This window comes from Chenopodium album, chromosome 25 (genome assembly GCF_948465745.1).
Source record: "Chenopodium album chromosome 25, dcCheAlbu1.1, whole genome shotgun sequence".
In the NCBI taxonomy this organism is placed as follows: Eukaryota; Viridiplantae; Streptophyta; class Magnoliopsida; order Caryophyllales; family Amaranthaceae; genus Chenopodium; species Chenopodium album.
This window is the reverse complement of record NC_137858.1, coordinates 5,312,845-5,329,795: the sequence shown is the minus strand read 5'-3', so window position 1 is coordinate 5,329,795 and position 16,951 is coordinate 5,312,845. Positions and strand designations below refer to the sequence as shown.

At 35.8% G+C, this 16,951-nt stretch overlaps 2 protein-coding genes across 2 annotated transcripts; both read left to right on the top strand.

The window, feature by feature from the left end:
- The first annotated feature begins 61 nt into the window (after window positions 1–61).
- On the top strand, window positions 62–6,671 carry LOC145613537 (FACT complex subunit SPT16-like). The gene is made up of 5 exons (XM_081668656.1): window positions 62–1,402; window positions 2,390–2,392; window positions 3,031–4,845; window positions 6,092–6,153; window positions 6,597–6,671. The coding sequence occupies exons 1-3, from the start codon at window positions 62–64 to the stop codon at window positions 4,813–4,815; spliced, it is 3,129 nt and encodes a 1,042-aa protein (XP_081524782.1). The 3' UTR covers window positions 4,816–4,845; window positions 6,092–6,153; window positions 6,597–6,671.
- On the top strand, window positions 5,717–9,580 carry LOC145613536 (biotin--protein ligase 2-like). Its single transcript, XM_081668655.1, has 8 exons — window positions 5,717–6,000; window positions 6,092–6,153; window positions 6,597–6,866; window positions 7,031–7,186; window positions 7,573–7,618; window positions 8,536–8,602; window positions 8,947–9,023; window positions 9,481–9,580. Exons 1-8 carry the CDS (start codon window positions 5,717–5,719, stop codon window positions 9,578–9,580), a joined length of 1,062 nt encoding a protein of 353 aa, XP_081524781.1.
- Window positions 9,581–16,951: the final 7,371 nt, after the last annotated feature.

Here is a 16,951-nt window from a genome sequence, read left to right as displayed (position 1 = left end):
AATTTTCAGTTGAATTTTGTTAATTGAGCATCTCAATCGCCCACAAAACTCGAAGCAAGCGATGTCGACGAATTCATACCAAATCAATTTGGACAATTTTTCGAAGAGATTGAAGGCTCTCTACTCAAACTGGAAAAACAATCGAGATTTATGGAGAGATGCTAAGGCGTTAGCAATTGCAACGCCGCCAGCGTCGGAAGATTTGCGATACTTGAAATCATCGGCGCTAAACATATGGCTTCTAGGTTACGAGTTTCCTGATACAATTATGGTGTTCACGAAGAAGCAGATTCATTTCCTCTGTAGCCAGAAGAAAGCGTTGTTGCTCGAAGTCGTGAAGAAAGCAGCGAAGGATGCCCAAGGAATTGAAGTGTTGACATATATTAAGAGAAAAGGCGAAGACGGCTCGTCGCATATGGATACTATTTTGAAGAGTCTGCGTGCGTCAGAGGAGAAGCCCTTGGTTGGGTACCTGTCCAAGGAAGCTCCAGAAGGAGGGTTACTGGAAATGTGGCTTGGGAAACTGAAGAATTCGGGTATCGACTTGACTGATGTTGCTAACGGATTGTCCGAGTTGTTTGCCGTCAAGGATGCTGGAGAATTGGTGAATGTTAAGAAGGCGGCGTTCTTGACGGCGTCTGTGATGAAGACTTATGTTGTTCCTAATTTGGAGAGGGTTATCGACGAGGAGAAGAAGCTGACGCATTCGGCGATGATGAATGAAACCGAGAAAGTGATTTTGGATCCTATTAAAATTAAGGTGAAGTTGAAGGCGGAAAATGTGGACATTTGTTACCCTCCGATAATTCAGAGTGGTGGCAAGTTTGATTTGAGGCCGAGTGCTTCGAGTAATGATGATAATTTGTATTATGAGCCTGCTAGTGTCATTGTTTGTGCTGTTGGCTCTAGGTATAATAGCTATTGTTCCAATGTAGCAAGGACCGTCTTGATTGATGCTAATTCGGATCAGAGTAAGGCATATGAGGTTTTGCTTAAGGCACAAGAAGCAGCCATTGCTGCTCTTAAGCCGGGGAATAAAGCTAATGATGTTTACCTTGCTGCTCTTGCTGTGGTTGAGAAAGAGGACCCGGGATTGGTGGCGAATTTGACTAAATCAGCGGGTACTGGTATTGGTCTTGAATTTAGGGAGTCGGGTTTGAACTTGAATGCTAACAATGACAGGGAGTTGAAGGCAGGAATGGTTTTTAATGTTGTTTTAGGGTTTCAGAACATGAAGACTCAGGCAAGTAACCCCAAAAGCCAGAACTTTGCCTTGTTTTTAGCTGATACTGTCATTGTTGGGGAGAAGGGCCCGGAAATTACGACTGCATTGAGCTCTAAAGCATTGAAGGATGTTGCTTACTCATTCAATGAAGAAGAGGAAGAGGTTGAGCCACCCAAGGTAATGTTTTTGAACAGAATTTTACTGGAAGAATAGAGTTTTTAGTGTGCTGTTATGCTGGTTTGTGGTTAATTCAGTTACACCTTTTACTTTCATATTTTCAAATATTTGCAGCATGTTGTTTATGAAATTTTTCTCAAGTGTTATTGATGACTAGCATGTACTTTTATGTTTAATGTAAGAACATGGTATAAAAATTTATTGTTGTAAAAGGTTGATAGCATAGAAAGAAAAAAGATTGTGTATTGGAGTAAATTGCTTCAGAATATATGAGATATACTGAAGAATTATAATTATCATTGCATCAGATGAATGATTTTTGTAACAGTTATATGTCATCTATGTTGAATTCCATTATGTTTGTGGCCTTCATACACTATAAACTTATTATGTTCTGTGACAAATTGATAATGTCACTTGTAATCTTAATTTGTTACAATACTCATTGCTCTCTGCATGAGAGATCTGTATGTGATCTTTAAGAGGTTTAATATCAAGAGTTTGAATATGTGATTGATTGCTCTTCCTCATGGTGCACCTCGGTGCTGTGATCATTGTCTAATTAGGTAATACCTGAGCCTTGCTCTGGCTTCTTAATTAGTGTATGTAAATAATACATGTATATAAATCTCTACTTTTAAATGCAATTAATTGAAATTTTGGAAGTAGATCTAAAGTTTCATTACTTTTTGATTAAATTGAGACTGTCGCACCAAGCAAGCAAACATAACCAACAATCATAAAGTAATTTTATTTTTTACATTGATTCATGAGCTTGCTCATAAGAGAAATACGAATGCTAGGAAATGTGATGAGGAAAAAATCTTAAGTGTGAAGATTACCCGGAAATATCAAAGGGATGGAATAGGAAAAGTGGGATAGGGAATAACACTCCTCAAATAACTTTATCCATTATCCAAAAGATGTAGAGTTATATTGGACAGTGGACAGCAGACAACCTTAATTTTTCATGGGATCATTGTAAAGAGAGTTTAGCAGTGGCCAAAGTAACAAGTTTTTTCTGTTCTTTTTTAATTTTAATAGAGATAGAAACTGAAATATTAAATTAAGTAGTTGTAAATTGGGAAAAGAAAAGGTTTATGTGAGTTTTGGAAAATGGAGTGACTTTGGGAGGGAAGCCTGAAATAATGGAGTCCTGTGTATGTCAGTTTCGAACTTGTTTTGTTTCACACTCTATGAGTTAAAAGGTTTCTGTGTAGTTATTCATTGCTGCCTTTTATAGTGACCTCTTTAGATGCACTTCACTTTGTTTCTAGTTGCTTTACTGGGCTTTCTGGGAACTTAATCTTTTGATGTTGGATTGTTGATCTATGTCTTCTGACATGATGAGCCACTAGAGTAAAACTTACAATGATTGTGATGATGACTAGGCATTTTTTGGAAAAGACATCTTGGATGCTGCTTGTGATGTTATATGTTTCTATTGCATGCTCTGCATATATTCAGTTTCTGCCATCCATTGCTCTACTAAAAGTTAAAGTATTGGTGGGAGATACATGGGCAATAAGCTGAATATGTGGCTACTTTGTACAAACAATTTATATATGATTCCTTTTATCTGTGTTTTCTTCTCACTTGATTACCCTGCCAATTTTTGTCTTCCACAGGCCAAGCGCAAGGTCAATGAGGCTGATGCTGTTCCTACAAAAACTACTCTAAGGTCGGATCATGGGGAGATTAATAGAGAAGAGCTTAGGAGGCAGCATCAAGCAGAACTTGCTCGCCAAAAGAATGAAGAAACTGCTCGGCGACTTGCTGGTGGTGGTGCAGGGGCAGGAGATAATCGTTCTTCATCAAGATCTTCAACAGAGCTGGTAGCTTACAAGAATGTAAATGATCTTCCACAACCAAGGGGTGAAATGATGATTCAGGTTGATCAGAAGAATGAGGCAATTTTACTGCCCATCTATGGAAGCATGGTCCCTTTCCACATTGCCACTGTGAAGAGTATAATCAGTCAGTCAGAAACCAATCACAATTGGTATTTCCGGATAATTTTTAACGTTCCAGGCACACCTTTTAGTCCACACGATGCGAATTCTTTGAAGAATCAGGGGGCAATATTTGTGAAGGAAGTTTCATTCCGTTCAAAAGACTCTAGCCATGTGAAAGAGGTGGTTACGCAGATAAAGACGCTTCGGCGGCAGGTTGCTACTAGGGAGTCTGAGAGGGCTGAGAGGGCCACCTTGGTCACTCAGGAAAAACTTGTAATTGCTCAAAACAGATCCAAGCCAATGAAACTCTGTGATCTATTGGTCCGCCCTGCTTTTAGTGGACGGGTAAAAAGGTATGGTGCTCTAGAAGCACATGTGAATGGATTTCGGTTTTCTATCTCCAGGCCAGATGAGCATGTTGATATCATGTTTGCTAATATCAAGCATGCATTCTTCCAGCCTGCTGAAAATGAGATGATAACTCTTCTTCATTTCCACCTTCACAATCATATAATGGTGGGTAACAAAAAGACCAAGGATGTGCAGTTTTACGTTGAAGTGATGGAAATGGTCCAGTCCCTGGGTGGTGGTAGACGGTCTGCCTATGATCCTGATGAGATTGAAGAAGAACAGCGAGAAAGAGACAGGAAGAACAAAATCAGCATGGATTTCCAAAATTTTGTCACCAGGGTTAATGAACTTTGGGGGATGCCACAGTTTAAAGATCTTGACCTGGAGTTTGATATGCCTTTGAGGGAGCTTGGCTTCCATGGTGTACCATACAAGGCTTCTGCTTTCATTGTCCCCACTTCAAGCTGTATTGTTGAGCTGATTGAGACACCCTTCCTTGTGATCACCCTGAATGAGATTGAGATAGTTAACTTGGAGAGAGTAGGCTTTGGGCAGAAGAATTTCGACATGACAATCATATTCAAGGATTTTAAGAAAGATGTGTTCCGAATTGATTCTATCCCCACCAGTTCTTTGGAAAGCATCAAAGAATGGCTAGATACCACTGATATCAAATATTACGAGAGCAGATTGAATCTGCATTGGCGTGCCATTCTGAAGACTATCACTGATGATCCAAAGAAATTTATAAAAGATGGAGGGTGGGAATTCTTGAACATGGATGTTAGTGATTCTGAAACTGACGAGTCAGAGTCAGATAAAGGCTATGAGCCATCTGATGTGGAGGTTGAGTCAGAGTCAGAAGATGAAGCCTCTGACAGTGAATCCTTGGTGGAGTCTGATGAGGACGAAGAGGAAGAGGAGGATGAAAAAGGCTTGAGTTGGGAAGAGCTAGAGAGAGAAGCAAGCAATGCAGACCGTGAGAGGGGAGATGAATCTGACAGCGAGGAAGAGAGACATAAAAGGAAGATGAAGGCAGCTTATGGGAAATCCCGTGCTGGCCCTAGCAGCAGCAATTTGCCTAAGCGTCCCAAGGGTAGGAGGTAGATGGGTTTGGCGGACTGATCCATTGTCTTGGTAAGTTCAGTTTTGTGGTCAGCTGATATGAGTTCTAGATTGGTTCTTTTTTATTGTGTTCTTCTAGAGTTCTAGATATGGATACTTTTTCGTTGCTTTGTTCTCGTTATGGTTTTTGCAATGGACATTGTATATTGTTCATCCTATAAATGAAAGAATATTCACATGTAAATTGGTAAAAATGGTGAATTAGTTTTATTGGATTTTCGAGCAATGTCCGCCCAAGCGCCCAGTTAATATCTGGTACAAGCTGCAATTTTGAAATTATGTGCCTTAGATTAAGTAGTAATATTACAACTTTTGCTCTTGCTGACATGGACATTCTTTTTAATTGTTAACTCCGTTTAGTAACTATGGTGAGAGTCCCAAAAAAAAAAAGTAACTATTATGATGACGGTGGTAGTTAGTGACGGGTTTTGTGAATGTTTCATTTCTTTGTTAAAGTCAATTCTAGAAGTAGGTTACTGAATGAAATTGATAAAGCTTTCCAATCATCAAATGACATGATCGTAGATTTCAAAAAAAAAAATGACTTAATCATAAATTAAAGTTATGGAGTATTCTTTAAAAAAAAAAAAATAGTAAAAATTAAAAAAAAATATATAAATGTCACTATTTTTTGTCAAGCTCGTTGATTAACTAGGACATTGTCTTCAACTCACATAACTACATAAGTTATAGCATAGTTTAATTTTGGTCGAAACTTTAACTCGCTCATTCAATTTTTCTTTTTCTACTTCAAAGGCGGATGCTATTCGTTTATCTTATTGCAATTCCCTTCGACTTTCCGTATAATTGGCATCAATTAATCGCAATTCCTTTGAGTTTAATGTTCCGGGGTTTTAGTTGTCGTTCTCCAAGAGTGAAAGCCATGGACTCCGATCATCTTCTCTTATTTCTCTGCGGAAAATCGTCGGCCGAGAAAGATATTGCCGATTCCCTGTTTTCTAATTCTAATACTAATTACAGTGCTGGTCAATTTCAATTCCCAAATACGAATGCCAATACATCTCTTCGTCTTCAATCTCACCTCCCCCGACCTACCAACGCATCGTTTAATGTGGATTCTTTCTTCACTTCACTTTCTACTCGTCGTTTTGGACGCTTTCTCATTTGGTCTCCTCGCTTGCCTTCTACCCACGACGTCGTTTCACAGTATCCCTCTTTTACTTCTCCTTTTCTTTCATTGTTTATTGTTACTCTTACAATCACCATATTCATTATTGTATTTTTGGTGATGTAACAGTAATTTCAGTGAGCTTCCTGTTGGATCAGTTTGTGTTGCTGATGTTCAATTCAAAGGCAAAGGTAACTTTATTCCATATTACGGAGTAGCTTTTATCATTTCAGTTTATTCAACATTTTACATTGATTGTTGTGCTAAACTTTCACTTATAGTTTGTACTGGTTGTAAATTACTTAACATTGTAACTCATTCACTAAATCACTGAATTATGCAGCATTTCAAACCCCAAACACACAACTACTTCATGCTTGTCAATGCCTAAATTTGATCATTAATGTCGTTAAATTATTAAGTTAAATTGAATTAATTTTTTATTTATTTTTTTGATATTTAGAAAATAATCGTTGGCACGAATCCAACAAGATCACACATGCTTGTGTAACAGAGTATATATAATTAAAAATTGATATTATATATATGTGAAATAAATCAAAGTGTTTCATTTAAACAAACGAAGGAATGTGAATCTTGCTAAGATAAATGTACTTGTTGCTTAAATGTGCAGGAAGGTCAGCAAATGTTTGGGAATCTCCACCAGGTTGTCTTATGTTTTCATTTACACTACAAATGGAGGATGGACGAATAGTGCCTTTAGTGCAATATATTGCTTCTCTTGCACTTACAGAAGCTATTAAAGATCTTTGTTTTAACAATGGTCTGCCTCAGTTGGGGGTTAAAATTAAGTGGCCTAATGACCTTTACTTAAATGGCTTAAAGGTTGGCGGGGTACTCTGCACATCCACTTATAAATCGAAGAAATTCAATATCAGTGTGGGTAAATGCCGTCAAACCTCTTATTTACCTCTTTCAATGGTTTTCCAATTCAATGACTTATTATTATAACTTCCTATTGCCAACCTGTTGTAGTTTGATGCAAAAGATCTGTTGTATTACTTGTATGCCTATATCTTACTTCAAGATCATTTTTTTCTCTTTCAGGGATTGGATTAAATGTAGATAATAAACAGCCGACGACTTGCTTGAATGCAAGGTTGCAACAAATAGCCTCTATGTCCTGCCAACTACGCAAAGAAGACATTTTGGCCTCCTTCTTTAATAAGTTTGAGAATTTCTTTGACCAATTCTTAAGCCAAGGTAAACCAAGTTTACTCTATTTAATCCATATATAGTTAGCTTTTTGCTCTATTTAGTTTCCTGCCCACAGTCTGTTTAATGTTTATGCCACTTTACCCCTGCTTGCTTGGAGGAGTATATGTGAATTGTTTCAAACTCGATTAAAGACTTATTACTAGTACAAATTTTTGACAAAAGCTTGAATTTAATCTAATGGAAAGAAATCTTAATTATGACAGATCAATCATTCTATAGTGAGTACATATATTTGCATTATTCTGCATGAAGTAAGATTTAATTGACTTCCCTCATCTACTCTTTTGATACTTGAAGAGAGCTTTATTAGAAATGGTGAAAATTAAAAGGTATTCTTTTGTAGAATACTGATAATTCTATTATTCTTGCAGGTTTCAAACCTTTAGAGGAACTCTACTACCAGACTTGGTTGCACAGGTTAGATGCAGGCCCTATCTTGTCTAAACCTCAATTATATAGAAAAATTGTTTTTACTGACTGTCTTACATTGGTTTGCCTTAATAACCCTATCTTCTTGATTACTTTCGCAATATAAGTATTTGGACATTCATACCCCTTAGTTATTAATGGCTTATAAGCCTTCCCTGTGGTATGTAGCAAATTAGAAATACTTACTTTGGGGATATAAACTATTCAGAAGTTTTGGATTTTATAATTTACAGGCGTTTTTTTGCTAATGCTTTTACTTGTTTTAACTGGATGACATTCGCAAGACAAAGGGGCAAATTGTTGCTGTTGCCTATATTACGAAGTTGACTGCACTATGCAAGCTTTTATTTCTTACATTTACAGAAAAAATGGATTGAGGGTATTTTTTATTTGCAGCCTTCATTAATTATTCAAAACAGGATGCACAAATTTGCATTGGGATCAGGCATAAACCATATATATTTGAACTATATAGATCCTCCAAAAGTTTTAGGTGCATGCAGGATTGCAGCTTCAAGGGTTGCAATATAGTGACTGTTGGTCAACTGTGTATAAATGTAATACTTGAGACACTCTGTAGTATCTTTAGCTAGAAGTATAGTGTCCTCTGATAGGTTTTTATTCAATTAATAACTTTATTCCCCTGAATTTCTTGATGGGTTCTTCTAGGGACAGAAATCCTTGTCAATTTCTGGAGCAGGAATAATTCTCTGCGTCCTAATGTGAATAATTGTTGATTCTAAATGGGCTTTATTTCTGATCATTGCTCATAAAGAAAACATCTTGTAAAAACTCCTTGACTGATGATATAAATCATGTTATGTTTAGTTCTAAATCACCCAATATAGTTCACATTCAAGTATTCAGTTGTATTGACTTGATGTTCTTTTGTTGTATACCTGCAGTGGACAAAGAGTTATTGTACAGGATACACGTGAAGGCCAAACAGTGGATAATGCTGCTACTATTCAGGTAATACTTCAAAGCAATGCATATGCATGTCTATAAAAAGATAATGTCAATCATGTGTCCTGGTCTAGTACTTCGAATTCTTCATTACTCTTTATATGGTTATGCATGCACGGTAAGATCTTTGAAAGTTAATGGGAAAAACAAAATTGTTAGTTTGAATACCTACATTAAGAAAATTACAAGGTATAATTGATGAATGATAACTTTACTGGTATGTGATTTCAGCTTAGACCCCTAAATATTTGTATGGCATTAGTATCTAGCAAGTTGTGATTGTTGGTATCTGCATTGGATATGTTGGCATTTTTTTTTGTTCTTAAACTATATATTGATTTTTTTTGCAGGGATTGACATCATCGGGATATCTATTGGCAGTTGGAGATGATGGTCAAATGTGTGAACTTCACCCAGATGGCAATAGGTTCGTCATCATAGATCTTCTCTTTTCCAATGTTGATTAAGTTCATGATTTCCTAGCATACAAAACCTGCATTGCTCATTTGAGGGATGGCTTATTGGCTTTATTTCACAATAGTAGCCTTCCTTTTAGAATGCTTTGTGGGAGCAGCTTTCTATAGGTGCCGCACTGCAGTTTACCTCCTTCACTTCTATCAGCCTTGTTTGGAAAAGAGGTGAATCCTTGCATTATTGACGATGGTGTCAAATTGAACAGTGCATTTCTGGTTTTGGTGTAGCGTTGAAAAATCAAAGATATCACATTGGTAACTTGTAAAGAATGAAATGAGGACGTCTTAGCTGGTTTTTCGTGATACTTTTACTGACTGCAGAGTCTTTTGTTCTGCATAATGGCCAAACATTGATCCGCCTATATGGTAGAGCATGACGTTTCAGTGACTTGTATTTCTTATGCTGACTAGGTCTTTCCAAGGTTTCCGTTTGTCTTTTTCTTTTAGAGGTGAAACTTGGGATGAGTTTGCCCACCTTACTGGTGATGGGCCTAATCCAGATAGCATCTAGCACATACTATTTATGAGGCTGCAAAGCAAGCCCTTGAAGATTTTCCGATACCCAGCGAACAATTACAACTAGTGAATTTATGGCAGGGTTCCCGGGGGCACCAGTACAAGATGTATTATAACCGTCAGTAGGATTTAATGACCCAATACTAGCACCTTGGAAAGCCCGAGTAGAAATCTTTCAAGCTTTAAAACAGCCTTTATTGGTATTCTGATCATAAATGAAAATAGACATGTAGTGGCTCATTTTTCCAGAATTTGCAGCCTTTAATCATTTATAATAGAGTAATAGACCCTTCCAATGCCCAATCATAAATGTCAACATTTATTGTGAAGCCTGCAAATGTAATCCATTGGCTGTAGGGTACATATATGATATCAAAACCAATGCTAACTGTCTTGCTAAAAGCTATAAATAATGTCAACAGAACTCGGTTTTGATGTTGCTGGTAAGTCTCTTAAGCTCCTTAGCCACTTTCAGAAGATAATTGTTGTCTACAGCATGAAGAGTTTTGTATTGATGTAGCAGAAGATAAGGCTACCTGTGGGACCAGTATGAGATTTGGGCTTTAGATGTGAGTAGATCCCATGGAAGGCCTTATGGTGATCAGTTAATCACCATAACTTATGTGACAACATGGAGACTTTTATTGGACACTGGTAGGAAGCCTTCTTGGCAAAAGTGAAGTGCAATCTCCATGGATCTTTACTAGCCTCCTGCAGTCTATAGAGGATTATTTAACCTTAACATATTGTGGATACATGCATTGTGATATTTTTTTTGGAACTTTTCACCTTTTGTGTGTGTGTGTGTGTGTGTGTGTGTGTGTGTGTGTGTGTGTGTGTGTGTGCGCGTGTGTGGTAGTTTTCTGCTCTCAAGCTGTGTATATTTTACTGTTGGGTCAACAATCTATAATATCCTTTGACTTTAAAATTTGATACTCGTGATTATTATGTATATAATCTGTAGTTACTGTGACTGAATGTATTGATTTGAACCCATAATCGGGAGTGATACCCAGCATCATGTTGTTGCCACAAGTAGAGTCCTGCTCTATTTCTAGGGAATCTTCTAATTGCTCCAAAGCATCAGTTCCCTTTAGCGTAATGCCTTTCAAGCAGGTCAAAGCAGTGACATTGTGCATCAATTGAGTGACGAAGGATTATATTGTGAGAGGATACCCTTTAGTTGTTTGTGAACCATGATACATGTAAGTGGTGTGCTACGTATGTGAGGTTTTTGAATACTTTGGTTCAAATCCTCTTTCAAGGAATGTTAAGGAGGTATCTCTCTTCTCCACACATCCCACCGATTCTGGAAAGCAATTTTATGATATCAATTTATGAATAACCGAAATACAACAAAAAATATTGGAGTATTAGATCTATATATGTTCTTTTTTATCCTGGATAATTAGAAAAATTATTTCATGGATTGAAAAGACAAGAAGTTTATGAGTGATGTAAGATTGAAACATTTATTTGAATCTAATTGTTATTCTTAGGTTCTGTTGATGATCAAAAAGGACAAGTATTATTATTAGAGGCCAATAGACAGTTGTTGTGAAAATAATTTGAGTATTATGACAAAGAAGAAGAATCAATCGCGTGGGTTTGCATAGCAGGAAAATATAGGAGGTTATTAGTCTTATTACCAATATTACATGATCTCCTATTGTCTGCATGTTGAAAGAGTAGGAAGAGGTTGAGAAGTTTGATAATGGCTTCAATCCAAATTTACTAATAATATCAAAATTTGAAGGTACTTGTAAATTGTTATCATATTATATTATTATACTACAGAGACGTGCCAAAAATTTTCTTTTCCTCAAAATTGTTATGCTGCTCTTTTTGGTGGGTTGGTAGACTGGCTACGTTTATTATTGACCATTTCATCTTATTCTGTATTGGCACCTCTGATTTTTAATTGTTTTTTTAGATCAATTATTCAAATTTTCTCCAACTTAGTTTACATGAATTGTTAAAGACTTGTGGACATTGCAGTCAACAACTTTTAATTTGATGATTCAGTTATATCTTTTTAAGTTTTGTCAGTTAATGACTAATATACTTAATTTTATCCTGCGTGGCAGCCTTGACTTCTTCAAAGGACTAGTCAGACACAAATTGAGTTGAAGAGTGCTCTACCATTCTTTTTCATGTTCTATTTATGAGGTTGTTTCCTTTCCCTCTTTTTTTTAATTAAAAGAAATAATTAAAACAATGTTAGATCTTGCCTTTTTATTTGTGCATATAGTAGTGCAATCCTGTTCAGACGGATTTAATGTAATTTTTGAAGCATGTCAGATATTATTGATTTGAATGATTATTGGTGTCTATATTCAACCTAGATCTGATTATATTTCTTTTGGCGCAATTTGGAAGATGTTGACCAATGTTTTGGTGGTACAGAGTGACAAAATAAATAACATCAAGGAAGATGTGTTTGGGTTAGTTGCTTGTGTACTTGGTATTTTGGTTGCATTAGCTGTTGGTGTGTTTAATTGTTTGTGATTCAAAGTTTCATCCGTAGTTAATGTCATCAAGCAACTTTGTTCGATCTGACCCTATCCATATGTCTGCCGAACTGACTGCCCTGACTTCACTGTTTTCTATAAGAGTAAAAGCTTACAATTATTTACACCATCAGTCTGGAAGTGCAATTAGAGGTGGTCCATAAAGTACTTAGATAGCATTTGTGACTGACTTCATCACACCCACGGTCCACACTTCTGTACCCGTATCTAAAAAGGTTTGGAGTACTCCCTCATCCCTCATCCTTTTTTTGTTTGGCTCATTTTTCTTTTTAGGATGTCCTTTAAATATTGTCTTGTACTCCGTAATAATGACTATGAGAGACCATTAATTTATTCTCACATTCACAATACTCCGTATTATGTTAGGCTCATGCAATTGGGTACCCTTGAGCTGTTGTTCTGGGCAAGAGCCCATCCCATAACAATTGAAAATGGACGGCAGTCTGTCACGATACGAGTAACATGCATAACAATTATGATTCCTATGTTAGATTATCATGATATTATGAGATGATACTAGATGGGTATAGGCGTTGAGATAAGGCCTAAGAGTAGCCGTAGTACCCAATTTTGTTTGTATTGCAGACTTGAAGTCTTATGAAGTATCTTGTGGGCACCCATTTCGAGTTCTCGTGTCATACGCATATTGATGTTAGAATGTGTAAATGTGTGGCCAGCTAGTTAGATGGTTTCACAGCTTCCAGCTATATAAGTTTAGATTTACAACTCAAATTCCCACCATAGATTGATGTCCTCCAGTTCCATAGACAATGACTCTTTTGGCACCATTCTTGCCTTTTGCGTCGTATGTTTCACAAATATGTTTTTTTTTTCAAGTCCCCACTCTACTCCCCACCTAAAAGAGTTACTCATTTGCTTTTCCAAGTTTCTGTTTTTAGGTCACTACAAGTAAAAGGGGCCAAAAACAAGGTATTATCCTCTGTAAAGAGCAAAGTGAGTCGCTTTTCTTAGGGGTGAAAATATTAGGTGAAAATTGCAGGAGTTTAAATATGGTTTTGAGCAAGCCCAGCATATTTAGCAAAGTAATGATGATAATTTTGTCCATTTTCTAGGTGATCTAATTAAGGGTATCCTGTTTCCCATTGGGGTGTTGTGGTCATACTTGATACAGTGTTGTAGAAACTTTCTCCGCTTTTGGTACCTGGGATACCTTAGTAGCTGGAGCCCCTTCTTTTTCATCGAATATTAGTTTTCCATTGGTAAGGGCTGAGGAGAGATAGACACTAGTTTTATCTAGCAAGCATTTAAACAGTTGTATTGTCCAGAATCCAATAAATTCTAATTTGTTTGTTTCTTACCTGCCTTCTATTTTAAAACTTGTGGTTTTTCTAGAATAGAATAGACGGTGGAATATCACATAGTTAAACCATGTTTTTTATAAGGTTTAGGAGTACAGCAAAGGTTCTTTAATGAATGCCTTATGACTTTATATCAATAAACACTATTTAATAAAGTGTTTAATTAAATAAGAAAAGAATCTGTTTTACATAGTTAACCCATGATTTTCCTTCTAGACGTCTAGGAGTCAATTTCAGATGGTCTAGTTGGACTTTGCCAACTACTTAATCATCATTGAATTAAGCTAAATCATTCTGCCCAAATATAATAATTAATATTAATTATAACTCTAATAAAGTAATGAAATGAATAAAGCTGAGTTGGTGAGGTGGTGAGGTAGTTGTCTTCAAATCTGAATGGCAAATCATATGAAGCACTTGGTCAAGCTGCATCAAATAAGTAGACCAGCACATCAAGTGAGGTTTAGCTTGTCAATGGCGCTAGGTGATGCATGCAACTGCGTTCATGATACTCAGTATATTATTAATCGTTAATTTATTTTATTCTATTGGGAGGTAAGAATTTAGAAGGCAACCTTTTAATCCAGGGTTATTAATATAGAAAATGACTTGGTTGTACTTGAATGAGGAAGGTGGTCTGAGCCTTTAGAAATTTGACCTTAGGGTTCGTCGTTTTCCTTACCTCGGAAAAAAAGAATAACTAATGAAAATACATAAATAATTATAATACGATTATATAAATGTGGGTAAATAGATAATAGCAGTAAGACAAAAATGGAAACAATAGAGAATTATTGGGGCAGTTTGTTTAACAGAAGAAGAAGAGTTTGATTTATCCTCATGGCCATTCTTGTCTTGGTCTGGTTTAGTCACATGGGACTTGTACAGTAACACAATGGTGGACCAATTTTAATTTCAACTCAAGAATAAAGCTTCTGTTGCTTTCAAATCCCAGTTACCCTATTCATTTATTTCAAGTTGCCCAATGCCCACCACTAATTTCTGTGATTAAATCTCTGAATACTCTGTTTTTAGCTTCTTTCTCCTTTTATCAAATTTATTTTAAACTGTTGCTTCACTTTTAACAGTTGTGCATGTCAAACTTGCTTGTTCAAAGTCCATCTCTAGTCATTGAAGAAACTAAATATTACTTAGTATAAGTCTTTGTTATGTGTTACGAAGTAAATGATTGGTTAAGCTTAAGCTGGACAAATTAATGAACTTTTCGTGAATGATCCAAAGTACAGCAACATTTAATATAGATTTGACAGCAAATCTTTCTTCCCATCCAAACTAAAATTGTAGAGTGACATACGTAATGGCAATATACATGTACAATACCAGAAATATATTCTAGAAATAACAAGATAGTGAGATATAGAATGCTGAAGCTGATGCCTGAAACAGGTGATCTAATAAAAAGTAGTACATGGTATTTATGTTGCACCTGCAGGAGTGAGATTGAGCTGGAAAGTGACTAATAAAAGGTCCAATTGTTGTTTGGCAGGGTGAGTCAGCAGCGAAGAATTGAAGATAGAGAATTGAGAGAGAAATCTCTGGAATCAGATCCTAATCGTCTTTGTTGGCTAGTATTAGCGTTTCAATTTCATCAAATCAAACAGATCAACTATTCATATCAACTGAACCTGATTCGCCTTCTAGTACTATATTTTCTTTTGTCAGGGATGCCTTCTTTCTCTTCCTCCCATAGCTTTTCTTTGTCTTACAGTATTAGTATTATAATTTTTTTTTTTTTTTTTTTTTTGAGTTTGCCCCATCCGATTCATCGGAGCTTAGCTCTAACTACATTTGGATCCAATTCGAGTTGCACACCTGGCTTATGATGGGTGAGTATTAGTAGTATTATGTTAATAAGCATATTATTCGTACATTTTTGGTTTTGGCTACTATGTTCTTTTTTATGTTGTACATGAATAAATTAATTATTGATTCACCTTCCACAATCACTTTACAGTTTACACATTACAAGTAGATGCAATTATCACTGTGGCCACAATTGACCATCTCAACTCAACTGTAACTATCTTGCTTTTTGTCCCCTTTTCTTGCCCACGGCCCTTTATGTTTCGCTAATTTTATTTTGTTTTTACTAGATTTGATGTCTTGTCATTACTCCATCCTAATCAACCCTCCTTTGTTTAGCTTAATAACACAAAACACGTTCAAGAGTCGACGTATATAATATAAGGAGTATCCGATACTCCAAACACTCATACGTCTTAGGCATTTGGACAGATGTTTGAATTTTCTACGTTGTTTTACGCCCTCATATAACTATTGTACCTATCTTCGTCTTCATGTAATATTCTATGCATATGATTTAAAGTTTGGCAATGGAGAGAATAATATTTGAAAATTTGGCTAGGATTGAAGGGGTGAATACAACATTAAACTAAAGACTAGTATAGGTATAATCAAGAAAAGTAGGGGTAAGATTTCCAAGTCGCTTTAAACAAGTTTTAGTATAATTTGGAAAAGACTGTCTTTATTTTCAAGTAAAGAGTTTCATAATCTAGGTGCGTGTTCAATTTCGATAACTAAAGTCAAGTGATGATTAGCGCGTTTTACTTTTTGGCGTAAATGTATTAAACAAATCCAAACCCGTGAGATTATACTTGTTGTAGATATGAGTAATCTGATTACTGAAAGCAAAGGCAAGGAATAGCAGCCATTTTTGTACTCATGAGACCATTAGCAAGCGTGATGATTAAGCTAATAACCAAGTCTAAACCACCCTATGAATGCAAGGAATGAGTAACACCTAACAAGTTATCTAATTTTTTATTCAAATCATATGAAACCAAATGATATTGACATGGTAATACTTGGTATAATGTGTTGCTTTGTGTGAATATATTACTTAATTAGGAATAATTTACCCTACCAATTTAATTATGAGTAATCTTGTATAAACGGTCTTGCTTTTGAGTATTTTGTCAAATCAATCTTCTATTACAAAGAGATTAACAAATCATGTACTAGTACGACGAATTTTCCATTATCAGAGAAAAAAAAAAAGATTTCTCTTTTCAATATTCATCACTTATATACTAGTGTGAGTGTCCAACCATCCTCCTCCCCGTCACAATAACGAGCATTGACCCCCTCACAAATCACAACCTTGTCCATTCATTATCTAATTTGAACTTTGAATTGCTTCCTTTTGTTAAATATACAAATCACCGCATATGCATCTAGCTAAGATTACAATCAATATAAACTTATCAAAACTTAATAAAACTCACTTAATTGTTTTTTTTTTTTTTTTTTTTTTTTTTTTTTTTTTTTTGAGGAATTTGAACATCGATAACTTATCTCAAGAGAATGTATTCTATTTTCTTAATTATTCAAATACTCCATATAAGAGTAATCACAATTGTAGCTAGATGAAATATAGTGATTATGTGGAACGTATTTGTATGAATGTTTTCCTCCAAAAGCATCATTGCTTTGGCGAAATTTGATTTACTTTGATGATATAAAATCCCCTAACAT